The sequence below is a fragment of the Astyanax mexicanus genome, chromosome 10, assembly GCF_023375975.1.
Source record: "Astyanax mexicanus isolate ESR-SI-001 chromosome 10, AstMex3_surface, whole genome shotgun sequence".
NCBI lineage: Eukaryota > Metazoa > Chordata > Actinopteri > Characiformes > Acestrorhamphidae > Astyanax > Astyanax mexicanus.
The window spans coordinates 18,848,698-18,862,440 of record NC_064417.1 but is presented as its reverse complement, the minus strand read 5'-3'; the positions used below and the strand labels follow the sequence as shown (position 1 = coordinate 18,862,440).

The following is a 13,743-nucleotide window of genomic DNA, read 5'->3' as shown; positions in this document are numbered from 1 at the left end:
TCCAGGCTAGGCTTGGAATAGCTCAAGCAGAGGAATATTGGCAAATTGCATATTTTGGCTGAAAGAAGGTGTTTTTTTATTGTCCAAAAAAGAAGCTTTTTAACATCCTGTATTTTAAACTAAACTGTATATGCAGTTGGCAGTAGCAGTTAATGCCAAATAAAAAGGTGTGCTCAAAGGTACTCCTAATTAAATTTATTCAAGAAATAAATGAAAAAGACATTTATAGCCTGTATTTTGAGCGTAAAATATAAAACAGAAACTGCTTCCGTCATGATATGTGATGCATTGGTTGTGTGTGCTTCATTTTAAAATATGCAGACAAAAGCCGTTGCATACTAATAGTTCCTCCTGCTGATACCAGAAAAAAATCTGTTAAAATTTCCATTTTTCTCTCTTCCTTACTCAGCTGAAGCGTGTTCGAGAAACGGATGGACAGATGAAACCTCTATTGGAGAAGAACAGGAGGGTCAGTAAAAAGAACGAAGAGCTGCTGCAGACCTTACAACGCATGGAGGACAAACTAAAGACCCTTAGCCGTGAGAACGCAGAACTGGTGGGTGAAGCACATACTCGCACACAATCTGTACTCCTTTTTGAAACACCTTAAACTTCTCTTTCTCTCTCAGAAAGAGAAGGTGAGCTCTGAGCCTCAGCATACACTGCTGAAGAGGCCCAGTTCTCTAACTGATCTAAGCCACACCCATGAACAGCACGAGGTGGAGTTTCTGCGGATGCAAGTCAGCGAACAGTGCAGTGTCATTGAGGAGCTAAAGCAGGTGTGTTACTGAAACTACAAACACAACTACACACACACACACACACACACACACACACACAAAGTGAATTGAGAAGTGTTTTAAAGGAACTGGAAACTGAATGGTCAGGAAGGTCATTTCAGTACTTGTAAAGCAGCTTATTTTATGTTCTGTTATCCCTGATTTTAAAATTAATCCAATTGGTTTTCAGATAAGCATATAAAAAGCTCTTAATTTTGTTTGCCTTGTGCAGCTTGACTAGTTTTAGATAAATGATGGGAAACTAAAGAGACTAAGATAGAGACTAAAGAAAAGAAAAATGAAATGGTATATGAGTTTAGATAAATGAACAGGAACCAATTCCCCAATGCATCTTAGTGTTAAGTCATCTTAACTTGGGGCAGAGTGGTCCAGCAGTATAAAGCACTGCCACTATGACCTGGAGATCGCTGGTTCAAATCCCGGTCAGGTAGCTTGCCATCAGCTGCCGGAACCCTGAGAGAGCACAATTAGCCTTGGGTGGGTAGATGGCACTCTTTCCCCTAATCACTCCTAGGCTGATGTCAATCAGCACAAGGCATCTGTGAGCTGGTGTATTCAAACTGAGTTGCTGCACTTTCCTCCGAGCGCGCTGTGAGACTACTTGGCAATGCTACTTGAAAACTCAGCAGCAGTTTAAAAAGAGGCAGTGGCTGACTTCACATGTATCGAAGGAGGCATGTGCTAGTCTTGTTGTGGGATTACTAGTAATGGGGGATATACAGCTGAGTAGCAGCTGAATTTGAGGGACAATTGGCCTAGCTAAGCTGGGAGAAAATGGGAAAGAAATCATCCTAACTTGTAGAGAAAGTGTTCACTGTGATGCTCTCTTTACCCTTTAAGAATCATCATTGTGCTAAGAAGCTTTAGAGAAACTCAGCTCAGATCTGTAGATGATTCCAGAATGACTGAAAAAGCAGTAACTAACTGAAAGGTTTCTTCACATAACCTTCAGTACATGCAGAGGTCAGCTCTGTCCACTGGTCTTGGATTTGTGTGTATTTGTGTGTAATTTTGTAAACTGTGATTATTTCTCTTGAGTAATCAGCGTTCCGTTTGTGCATTAGGATGCTTACCTCATTAATCCGAGGCCTAATTAGCGATTTGTCACGCCTCTGCTCTCTACTCAGCCCCTCTTTTCATCATCATAATCTTCAAATCCACTCTGAGCCAAAATACTAAGCTGATCTTGTGACTTCACTGTAAGGACAGTATGTTCAGTGTGACAGCACATGGTAAACTAATGCTACCACAGTGACCTCAACTCGTAAGTTGACCTATGCATTAGAAAATTTAGTGCATGTTTAACTTCTTTGTGATCTTCTGTAATTAATATACTCCCATTTGCAAAAGTTGCAAAGTTTAGACACCCAGGTCTGTTTTGTTAAATTTAAAGAATCGTTTGCTTGTATGGGAGGAGTCAAATATTCCAGGTGTACTTGATCTTTAAAGACATGTTATATATCTGATGGGCCATTTTTAGTTTCCAGCATTACTACAAAAGACCAAGTTTAGACCGTCATCAATCTTAACCTAGAATCTTAATTTATTGCCACACTATTTAGCTCTGCTAAATTTATAGACTAAATTACACAGATCATAATACACAAGCATAACATTGTCCAACCTCATTGTCTCTACACCCATTATCCATTTTTAGCTACACTAAGCATATAGGAGAACTTTTTTACATGATTTTATGATTACAGACTGTATAACACACACCAACACACTACTACCATGTCTGTGTTACTGCAGTGTTGAGAATGACCACCACCCAAATAATAATAAAAAATAATAATGGGTGTAGGAACTATTGAAGTGGTCTTAATGTTATGCTTGATTGTTGTATATCATACTGTGTTTACATTTTTATTATGTTTTTAGTGAGTTGAATGATGTTTTTGGGCATGTGAATTAGGGGTGTCATGATTTCGATATTTCTTCGAAATCGATCGAAATTATGTCATGGTCTCGAGACTCGAAGTCAAAAAGAGGATCGACGATCCCTCCCTCTAAGCCACGCAAGCACTCGCGCTACGCAAATGGCCCAGCACGCTACGCAAATGGCGCAGTACACGGACGCTGCCGAAGCCGCAGACATTGTGACTGCTCAAAGAGCAGCCCTTTCTCCAGAGAATGTGGACATTCTCATCTTCTTAAAGAAAAAATTGAAAGTATTAAAATAACAGTTGTTTTGTCTAGCCTAGCTAAATATGTTAATAGTTTTGGTACCTTAAGGAACATCTTTTTCTCAGATAAAGTTAATAATATATCTTTGTTAAAGAAAAAAAAGAAAATTGAGAATCAAATCGAATCGTGACCCTAAAATCGGAAATAAAATCGAATTGAAGATTTAGAGAAGCGTTACACCCCTAATGTGAATACAGAGGTGGGAATCATGACAATCTAGATCCTGTGTTTATCACCATCAGCATAAACTAAAAAAGCATTAGACCAAACTTTTAAACATTAGACCAAACAGGTTGGCTGATCGACCTGTTAACAATAATTTTGTTTAGAATTGTGCTTAAAAATACAGTAACAGTTGGGACTCACTTTCTTATTCAGTGTTTTTTTCCTACATTGTAAATAAATGTTGAAGTTATCCAGGCCATGTATGAATCATGAGTCAAGTAGTAATTTAAAAGTATTAAACAAACCAAAATACTCTGTAAAGCATTTAGATGCTCTTATCTGGGTGTTGTAAACTTCTGAGGCTGGTAACTCTGATAAACTTATCCTGTGCAACAGAGGTAACTCTTGCTCTTCCTTTCCTGGGGAGGTCCTGATGAAAGCCAGTTTCATCATAACGTCTGACTGATTCTGTATATATGATATAAAATGTTGCATGTATAAAGGTAACTGCTATGTAGTGTAATGTTTCTTAATGCATGTTTCAGGAGAGGGACAGACTGATAATCAACAGAAAGACCAAAAGGAAGAACATCAAACTCCCAAAGGTGAGCAAGAGTGAGTGTGATAGATAGATAGATAGATAGATAGATAGATAGATAGATAGATAGATAGATAGATAGATAGATAGATAGATAGATAGATAGATAGATAGATAGATAGATAGATAGATAGATAGATAGATAGATAGATAGATAGATAGATAGATAGATAGATAGATAGATAGATAAGGCTATACAAAAACTTACTATACAAGGTAAGATACATATCTGTAAACAGAGCAGTGCAGTTGTTGCTGATGTTCATTAAATAATTAACAGAGCAAAGTGCAGTGTGCAATGACATTGATTATGAAAGTGGCTGATGTGACATAGAAATATAATATAAATATGCAACTGTAACAAATATAGTTCTAAAAGGAGATTGTGAATATGTGAATACCCAATCATGAGTAAAGTGTACTTGAACGTAAGTGAGGTTGGGGAAGTGTTAATGTAAATAATTAAGTGGTGGAGTAATAAAGTCCATGTGGTGTGACTGAGTTAAACTCAGTCAGTAGCAGCATCCCGTCCCCGATGGGAGGAGTTAAAGAGTCTGATGGCTCTCGGAATGAAGGATTTTCTGAGTCTGTCTGTTGTGCAGCTCTGTGACAGCAGTCTGCCACTGAACACGCTCCTCTGCTTCATGATGGTGGTGTGAAGTGGGTGACTATCATTGTTCATGATAGAAAGCAGTTTATCCAAAGTCCTTCTCTCAGCTATTGTAACCAGAGAGTCCTTTCTCCTGTACTCCTCCTCCTGACCACCCTTCACACACCCAACGATGGCAGTGTCATCCGAGAATTTCTGCAGATGGCACATCTCAGAGTTGTACTGGAAGTCTGATGTGTAGAGAGTGAAGAGGAAGGGGGAGAGCACAGTCCCCTGTGGTGCTCCAGTGCTACTGACCACAGTCTCTGATGTGCCGTCAGTGAGCCTCACATACTGTGGCCTGCAGGTGAGGTAGTCTGTGATCCAGGACACCAGGTGAGGATCCACATGCATCTTCACCAGCTTGTCTCTGAGAAGTGGAGGCTGGATGGTGTTAAAAGCACTGGAGAAATCAAAAAACATGATTCTCACAGCACTACTGCCCTTGTCCAGATGAGAGTAGGTTCGGTGGAGGAGGTAGATGATGGCATCCTCAACACCAATCTTCTTGCGATATGCAAACTGGAGAGGGTCCAGTGCATGCTGAACCTGGGGTCTAAAAACACTCCATAAACACGCAGTCACATTCAACCCCATACTCCATTACAGTGAGCAGAACACCACTCCACTGTGTCTGTGTACGCTTTTGCTCAGTCACTCAGTGTTCTCTTGCTTAGCAACCGTCTCCTTAGAGGGTGTGTGTCTGTGTCTGTTAAACAGAGAGAGAGAATGAGAGCAGTTTAGCTGGTGTCTAATGAGCCTCCTGAGAACTCTGAGGGAAACTTTCCCCTTCCTTTGCAATATCTGTCTCTCTCTCTCTCTTTCTTTCTTTCTCTCTCTTTCACTCTCTTTTGCTCATTTGCTTGCCCTCTCTCCATCTCCATTGTAATCTCACTGTGTTCCTACTTGTTTTTCTCTCCCTCTTCTTCATCTTTTTCTGTTTTCCCCTCTCTCTATCTGTTCAACTTTCCTTTTCTCATTTTTCTTTCCTTTAGTCTCTCTCTCTCTCTCTCTCTCTCTCTCTCTCTCTCTCTCTCTCTCTCTCTCTCTCTCTGTTCCACTTATATTTACTCATTGATCTCTTATCCCTCATTTCTCTTGATTTTCTCTTTCCTTCTTAAAAAGAAATATACACAAACGTGTATATGTGTCTGTGTTCTGAAGCGTTGGGTGGGGCTTGATTGTTCATCCTTGGCTGTTGCTAAGGAGGAGGAGTCAGAGAGCCAGAGAATCATTAGGCATCACTAAAACAAACTAATGCACATAGACACATACACAAACAAACCTGCGGAGAGGAACACGCTGTGAGGGAAACTGAACAGTGATGGTGACGGCAGTGAAGACATCACACGCCTCTTCTTGACGGGCTTTGGATTGGTCTTGTGGGATTATTAGAAGTATTGACCTCAGAATATGACCCTGACCTGAACGCACGCATACACACACTAACAGACAGACATAAACTCTGTAGGTTACAGTATGACTGAGTATTTTCTGCTGGTCCTCTACCTCTCGTCCTTTATCTGTCTGTGTGCACTGGTGTGCCTGTACTTCTCTGGCTGTCAGGAGATGACCTACAAGCACGATGGTAAGAGTGGGCAGTTCCAGTCTGAAGGGGGATGTGCGTGTAAAGTAAGCTGTGTCTGTTGTTTTGTGGGTGTTCTGGAGCACATTTTTTTTGTCATCAGTAATGCATAGAAGTTATTGGTATGTACGTTTAATAGAGCTGCCATTGATTTTGTACACGCTATGGTTGACAGATATGCAGATGTCAGCAGATTGAAATTAATGTAAAATTAGTCAGATCCATCAGTCTGTGATCCATCTTGAGACGATTGTATTGTGTTCAGGCATATGACTTACATCTTTAAAAGATTTTTCTGCTGTTCCAGCAGGGTTTTTATAACCCTGTTAGGACTGCGCTACCTCAACGCATCAACCAGAACAATAGCCTTTTTTAGAAAAAAGAACAAATAATCTTTAGTTAAAACCAAAGATTCAAAACAAAGAATTTTAACAACTGCCCCTGCCTGTGTTTTGTGAGAAACTGACTAATGGACTAATTAGGAAATCACTAAGGACTTGCTTCATCCAGTTAAGGTGGAATGGCTGTAAACACACGGTGGAAATCTTATCCTTTGTTTATAGCATTTTAACTCTGGATGCGTCATGTAAGCCAATCTAGTAGAAATTATAGTACCAGATATCTCCAGTAGAATTCTAGTAAAGTGATGTTTTAATTTAAATAGTTACTAGTTAAAAATAATTCCAGAATACAGATTCAGGAAAAGCTTGAACTGTATTTCTGCACTATATTGAATTTGGTACGTCGTTGCATTATTTGAGGGTCATTCAGCTGTGTTAGTTAATCATTTTTATTGTGTCAATTTCTACAGTCTTAAAAAAAGTGTAAGTCTGTCAAAAGATGAAGATATTTAAATATTTAAGGATATTTTTTTGAATATTATTTATTTTTGTTAATTTTATAAGGAAAAAAATTATTCTTAGAAAGATTTATAATGGATGCTAATTTATCTTAGCTTTGCTAAGTGTAAAAATGGCACATCTAATGAGATTTATTTTAAGACATTTATGTCAATGCAGACTCAAGTCTGAATTGTTCTTTCTCTTTCTGTCAGAGACATGTTGTGGAGACATATTTTGGATTTGATGAGGAATCCATTGATTCAGAAACCTCTTCTCTGACATCCTACAATACCGACCGTACAGACCACACCCCCGCCACACCAGAGGAGGAGCTTGAGGATGTAAGTCATCAAATTATTGCACTAAACTTTGCAACATACAGTATATTATATGACCATATACATGGCTTTAAAACATGAAAATATCTACACAGTGTTTATTAGGATTGGGAATCACTGGGCATCTAAAAATACAATATTACAATAAAATTTTATTTTGCCCACAATAATGATATCACGATACTGCAATTCTGCGATAAAATACTCCTAAATAAGCAAATACCAGGAATTATGGATTTATCGGTGTCTGTTTTAAAGAGTTTAATGATTTGATATATATTTTGCCTCATCTTGAGAATTAATGACTGCACAGTTTAATGCACTGTTACTGTTCATTTGCCTCATTTAGTACACAATGTTGATATTAATAAATAATCTTCATAATCATAAATTGTTGATTTAACTAGCTCCCAGTCTTTTAGTTTAATATAAACTATGGCCCTGTTTATCATTCCTGCCATGTCTATCTATTCTATCTTTTTTATATTTGTTTACTCTGTTTGAATGGTACTCTGCATGCATGTGTGTGCTTGTTGCTAGGCATTCCTAAAACTAGGATGCCAAACTTTGTGTGATAACATGGTGTGTGTGCACTCCCCTGTGTCATCAGGCCTTCTCTCGGGAGGAGGCGGAGCTTCGTTTTCGGCAGCTGACACGAGAATATCAGGCACTGCAGCGAGCCTATGCCCTTCTCCAGGAAACCACAGGACCCCTGGACCCTGAAAGACACTGCAGGGTATTGACCACCACCGACACTCACATACATACACACACCTCGCATTCCACTGCCACATCCCAGTGACCCACTCACACCAGAGACGTTCCTGCCGAACATTCCCCATGCTGCACGCCCAAGCATGCTGACTTTTGGTTTGCTGTGTTTTTGTATTCATTTGTATTCAGCAGTATTAATTTAAGTCACTTGAAAGATTCTCCCAGTTAAGTGAGAATATTAGTTTAGCCATTTACATTTATTGTGGTGCCATTCATCTTGTGTTCTATGAGTTAATCCTTGCCTGAGAAGGGCATAAGGACAGTGGGTTGGAAGTGGAATTTTTATATGCATTGAGAATGTGCCCACCCTCAGATGGAGGGCTATACAGTTGTGGTCAAAAGTTTACATACACTTGTAAAAAAACATAATGTTATGGCTGTCTTGAGTTTTCAATAAGTTCTACAACTCTTATTTTTCTGTGATAGAGTGATCGGAACACATACATGTTTGTCACAAAAAACAGTCATAAAATTTGGTTCTTTCATAAATTTATTATGGGTCTGCTGAAAATGTCACCAAATCTGCTGGGTCAAAAATATACATACAGCAACAAAATTTGTCAATTTTGGTGATGTAGCGAGTTGTGTCAATCAAATTAGCTTCATGTCATGGCCTCTTCACTTCTTGTAAGTGATTCTGATTGACTACAGCTGTTGACTTCTCATGAGCCCATTTAAATAGGGCTCATTTGACCCAGTGATTAGACTCAGCTACAAAAGCTACAATGGGAAAGTCAAAGGAACTCAGTGTGGATCTGAAAAAGCGAATTATTGACTTGAACAAGTCAGGGAAGTCACTTGGAGCCATTTCAAAGCAGCTACAGGTCCCAAGAGCAACTGTGCAGACAATTATACGCAAGTATAAAGTGCATGGAACAGTTGTGTCACTGCCACGATCAGGAAGAAAACGCAAGCTATCACATGCTGCCGAGAGGAGATTGGTCAGGATGGTCAAGAGTCAACCAAGAATCACCAAGAAGCAGGTCTGCAAGGATTTGGAAGCTGATGGAACACAGGTGTCAGTCTCCACAGTCAAGCGTGTTTTACATCGCCATGGACTGAGAGGCTGCCGTGCAAGAAAGAAGCCCTTGCTCCAGAAAAGGCACCTTAAGACTCGGCTGAAGTTTGCTGCTGATCACATGGACAAAGATAAAACCTTCTGGAGGAAAGTTCTCTGGTCAGACGAAACAAAAATTGAGCTGTTTGGCCACAACACCCAGCAATATGTTTGGAGGAGAAAAGGTGAGGCCTTTAATCCCAGGAACACCATGCCTACTGTCAAGCATGGTGGTGGTAGTATTATGCTCTGGGGATGTTTTGCTGCCAGTGGAACTGGTTCTTTGCAGAAAGTAAATGGGATAATGAAGAAGGAGGATTACCTCCAAATTCTGCAGGAAAACTTAAAACCATCAGCCCGAAGGTTGGGTCTTGGGCGCAGTTGGGTGTTCCAATAAGACAATGACCCAAAACACACATCAAAAGTGGTAAAGGAATGGCTAAACCAGGCTAGAATTAAGGTTTTAGAATGGCCTTCCCAAAGTCCTGACTTAAACCCCATTGAGAACATGTGGACAGTGCTAAAGAAACGGGTTCATGCAAGAAAACCATCACATTTAGCTGAACTGCACCAATTCTGTCAAGAAGAGTGGTCAAACATTCGACCTGAAGCTTGCCAGGAGCTTGTGGATGGCTACCAAAAGCGCCTAGTTGCCGTGAAAATGGCCAAGGGACATGTAACCAAATACTAATGTTGCTGTATGTATATTTTTGACCCAGCAGATTTGGTGACATTTTCAGCAGACCCATAATAAATTTATGAAAGAACCAAATTTTATGACAGTTTTTTGTGACAAACATGTATGTGTTCCGATCACTCTATCACAGAAAAATAAGAGTTGTAGAACTTATTGAAAACTCAAGACAGCCATAACATTATGTTTTTTTACAAGTGTATGTAAACTTTTGACCACAACTGTATATGCTTATAGTGCTGGCAAGTAGATATGCCACCCAGAGAGAAAGAAAGGAAAATCTACACACTTTAGGATTTTTTCAATGGTGGTAACAATAACAAAATATAATATTAAAGGTAAATTATGTTTTCGTAGGAGTGGATATTGTTATCTGGTGTTACCAGATACAACAATAATTTCTTTGCTGTTTTCCTTACCGTAAAACAGTAAGTACACTCTTAAAAATATAGGTGCTTCAAGTTATTCCATAGAACCACCACCTTTGGTAGCATTAGGAACATTCTGTAATATAAATCAGTTTGAAGCACATTTAAAGCAGCATTATACAAAAAGGTTACAGTATTTCTTACTCCAGTGCTTCTGAGTCAGTTGGGAAGTGTAATTTTTGTTTTTAGTTACTGCTAATGGAAGGAACCTGCTTTTCAAATTAATTTTTTGACAAGCTGAGAGATACAGAACCACGAGTTACAGTGAAAGAAGGCATGTTGACTGAGGTGGTAGAGTAATATTTCAGCATTTTACACTAATATGGCATTCATAATATGGCTTCACCAAAGTTATATAGTGCAGTTAGCAGTGTTCTGAGCCCAGAGAGAGAATAATAAAGACCAGGTGTTAAATATTCTGCCAAATATTCTGACAATGGCACTTCTTACAAAACATGCAAGTAAATATAATCTAATATAGTGAGGGAGCTGCCTTTGCAACTATACAGTTTATATTCAGTTTATAATTAAATATTTTATATGTTAGTGTTATTTATTTGATAATTGTGCATTTTCAGAATCCACACTTTTGACAGAACCTATTAAAAGGCACCAAACGATGTGTCAATTGCACGTTTAGGCTAGTTTCCTATTACGCTAATAAGCCAACCCAAATGAAGCTGTCTATCTTCAGTCTGCCGCAGGCTGGCTCTCTGATTGGCTGTGTGCTCTGTCCGTCAGACGCGGGAGCAGCTGCAGGCGGACCTGAATGCCTGCCAGGCCCGGATCGCTGACTTGGAGAGGAGCCTGGCAGAGAAGGGGCAGGTAATGGAGAAAGGGGGCGGGCAGAAGAGACCCCTGGCTCCGCTCTCGTTGGCTTTGCTGCTTGCCGGTCTGGCGGCCTTGCTTGTGTGCTGGCGCTATGTAGAGCGGATCTGCCACAGAGTCATGTGATGTCACAGACTCAGCCGTACAGGCAGAACACTCACAAACGCTATTATGCCGAAACCCAGAGAATAAATGTTTGGCTAATGTTAATGCTGAGTTGTCTGTAAATGATAGCAGTAACAGATATTTATTCTGTTTTCTGGACTTCCAGCACTGTGAACCATTATTGTTACACATTTATAGATAATTAATGAGACAAATTAATCAGAGAACATGCCTAAGCTACCTGAGTTTCAGTTCAGGTTTACTACATAGTGGTAATTTATATATAATGCACATACACATTTTACCTCATTTTATTGATCTGTTCTGTTACTGTGCTGCTGTTGGTCAGCTGTACACCAGCATGTATGTTTCTACTTGTTCTATCATGCACGTTTCTCATTGGTTCATTACGCACTTCTGCATGCCTCCTGTCGGTCCATTCCCTGTATGTGTTTTTTTCCAGTTTGTTCATTCACAGTATGTTTAAAAAAATTATGTCTTGGTAAGTGAAATCATCTTAATGGGGAATTTCACAATATTTCCCCCAAAATTTCTGCATAATTCGAGTGCCAAAGTCCTTCAGATTAGTTTGCACAATGGAGGTCATGGAAAGCAGCTCTCCTGATGTCTGATTTCATTTACTGTCCAAGAACATCAGTTAGTCTTATATGTAATATCTATTGTCATCCTAAAGACTGAATAATGCAGAAATTCTTAACAACTGGTAGAATTTTCCTTAAGATCTAGTGTAAGAGGTTTTGTCATTTTTAAATTGTTGCATGAATAATGTAAGATTTATATAAATTATATTAGATTTATTTACTTTATTTGACTGTTATAATTTTGGGTCTAGTTTAAGCTTAAACTAAGAAATTAGCAATAATAATTTGTAACTGGCAGTGTAATTTATTCCACAGCAAAGTCTAACCCAAAAAAATCTTGATCTACTGATTCATGATTATTAGGAATAATAAATTATTTTAAGAATCATTTTTGAAGACCAGTGTAATACAGTGACATGCCAAAAGTCATGGGATAGCAATATGTAAATTGGTTCAGAGAAGTGACTAAGCAGAAACTTATCCCACAGGTCAGTGCAGTGTTTTTTCAGCCTCCATGGGACATGGCAAAAGTTATGGGACATAATAATAGTCTCATGACATCTGGCATGTAAGTGTAAGTTTGCTTTTCTCAAAAAAATAATATAAAAAAGCAAAATGATAAGCCAGTGCATTAAACATTTGAGTAAAATTTGTTTAAGTAACAAAGTCTACAAATATGCTACATGGGTTTTAAGCTAAACATAGTAAGCTTATCACATTTGATTGTTTTTTTTTTTTGTTTGCATTTTTCCGCTCAGCATGCCCCTAATACTTGAATGTGCATGTTTTCTGGTGAAAGTTTCTGTTGTGCTTCTTCTGTTAAACATGGTGATGGATGTTTCTTCATGCTTCCTAATAAAGCTTGACCACTGCCTTACACTTTGTTCTCTGCAGTTTACTTTTTCCACTTGGGTTGAAGGTGTGTGTGCTTGCGTGCTTGCTTGTTTGTTTCTGTGTAGGTGGCACATACAGTAAGCTCTATATGGGTACGTAAGTAATGCTGGGTTAACATATGGTGGATCTGCATATGGGTATAAATGTGGGAAGGTAGGGCATGTGTGCGTGAGTGAAGTACAGTGTGTATGCTTTTGGTTAACTGATAAATGCAAGTTGGTGTGTGCTTATGTGTGTGTGATGCAGGATTCAAAGTGGGTGGAGGAGAAGCAGACTCTCATCAGGGTTAATCAGGAACTGAGAGAAAAGGTAAGAAACATTAACTCAGCACAGAAAGTAGTTCCGGTTACTTTTGATTTATGTACTTTTTTTATTGTCAACACTGCATGTGGTGTGTTGATCTGTTTGTGATAGATAGAGTCACTGGAGAAGTGTGCGCTAGGCTTGCGGTCCGAGGTTCGGGACACGCAAGAGCAAAACGAGCTGCTGGAGTTCCGCATCCTCGAACTGGAAGTAAGAGACTCCATCTTGTTCCCACGCCAACAACCTGTGGTGGCCACCTCCAACTGCTGCCTGCATAAGCTCCACACGTAGACATCCTCACACACACACTCTCACACACATGCATGCGCACAAACCTGCACAGCATCGTTTTATGGTTTTGTTTTATGTTCAGATGTTTTCCCTGGTCATTTTTGAATGATTGTTCAAGCCTTAATGGATGTATATTTAAATGAATTTTGTTTTAATCAGAATAAAATCAATGTGACTTGAGCTCCTCACATTTGTTTGACTTCCTGCATGTGGTTTCAGTGTGTTGTTTTATTTTATGTGCGTTTGGAAATCCCGAGCACTTTTTTTTTGTGTTGTTACATACATTTGTTTAACCTTACTGGTTTACTATGGGAAAAATTCACAACCATAGTAAAAATCATGTTTATTTCAATTTCAGTGAATTTGTATTTGTTTTACTCATGCATGCATGATGAATACATGGGTGATTCTTTAACTGGGGCTCATTGTGCAATCTTAATATGAAAAAAAACGTAGCGATGGCCAAGCTTGAGCTTATATAGATTTAAAAAGGCGTGAGTTCTTCCCTTATTTTATTTCTGTATTTTCTGGAGCTCCATTGATATTGTATGGCCATAATGACAGACAATGAAAATTTGTTTTTGGCAGTGTATTATTATT

General features: G+C 39.0%; 1 protein-coding gene across 5 annotated transcripts in view; it reads left to right on the top strand.

Annotated features, from left to right (window-relative positions):
- The window catches only part of jakmip1 (janus kinase and microtubule interacting protein 1), a 51,403-nt gene that overhangs the window by 17,619 nt on the left and 20,041 nt on the right, over positions 1–13,743 (top strand). For 3 of the 5 annotated variants that reach the window (XM_049484060.1, XM_022683595.2, XM_049484061.1), the window contains exons 6-13: positions 410–556; positions 630–779; positions 3,701–3,760; positions 7,042–7,170; positions 7,778–7,903; positions 10,862–10,945; positions 12,796–12,858; positions 12,964–13,062. In XM_049484060.1, the coding sequence (XP_049340017.1) occupies positions 410–556; positions 630–779; positions 3,701–3,760; positions 7,042–7,170; positions 7,778–7,903; positions 10,862–10,945; positions 12,796–12,858; positions 12,964–13,062 (858 nt within the window). The remainder of the gene's footprint in view (positions 1–409; positions 557–629; positions 780–3,700; positions 3,761–7,041; positions 7,171–7,777; positions 7,904–10,861; positions 10,946–12,795; positions 12,859–12,963; positions 13,063–13,743) is intronic. The other 2 variants (XM_049484063.1, XM_049484062.1) reach the window with 2 other exon arrangements.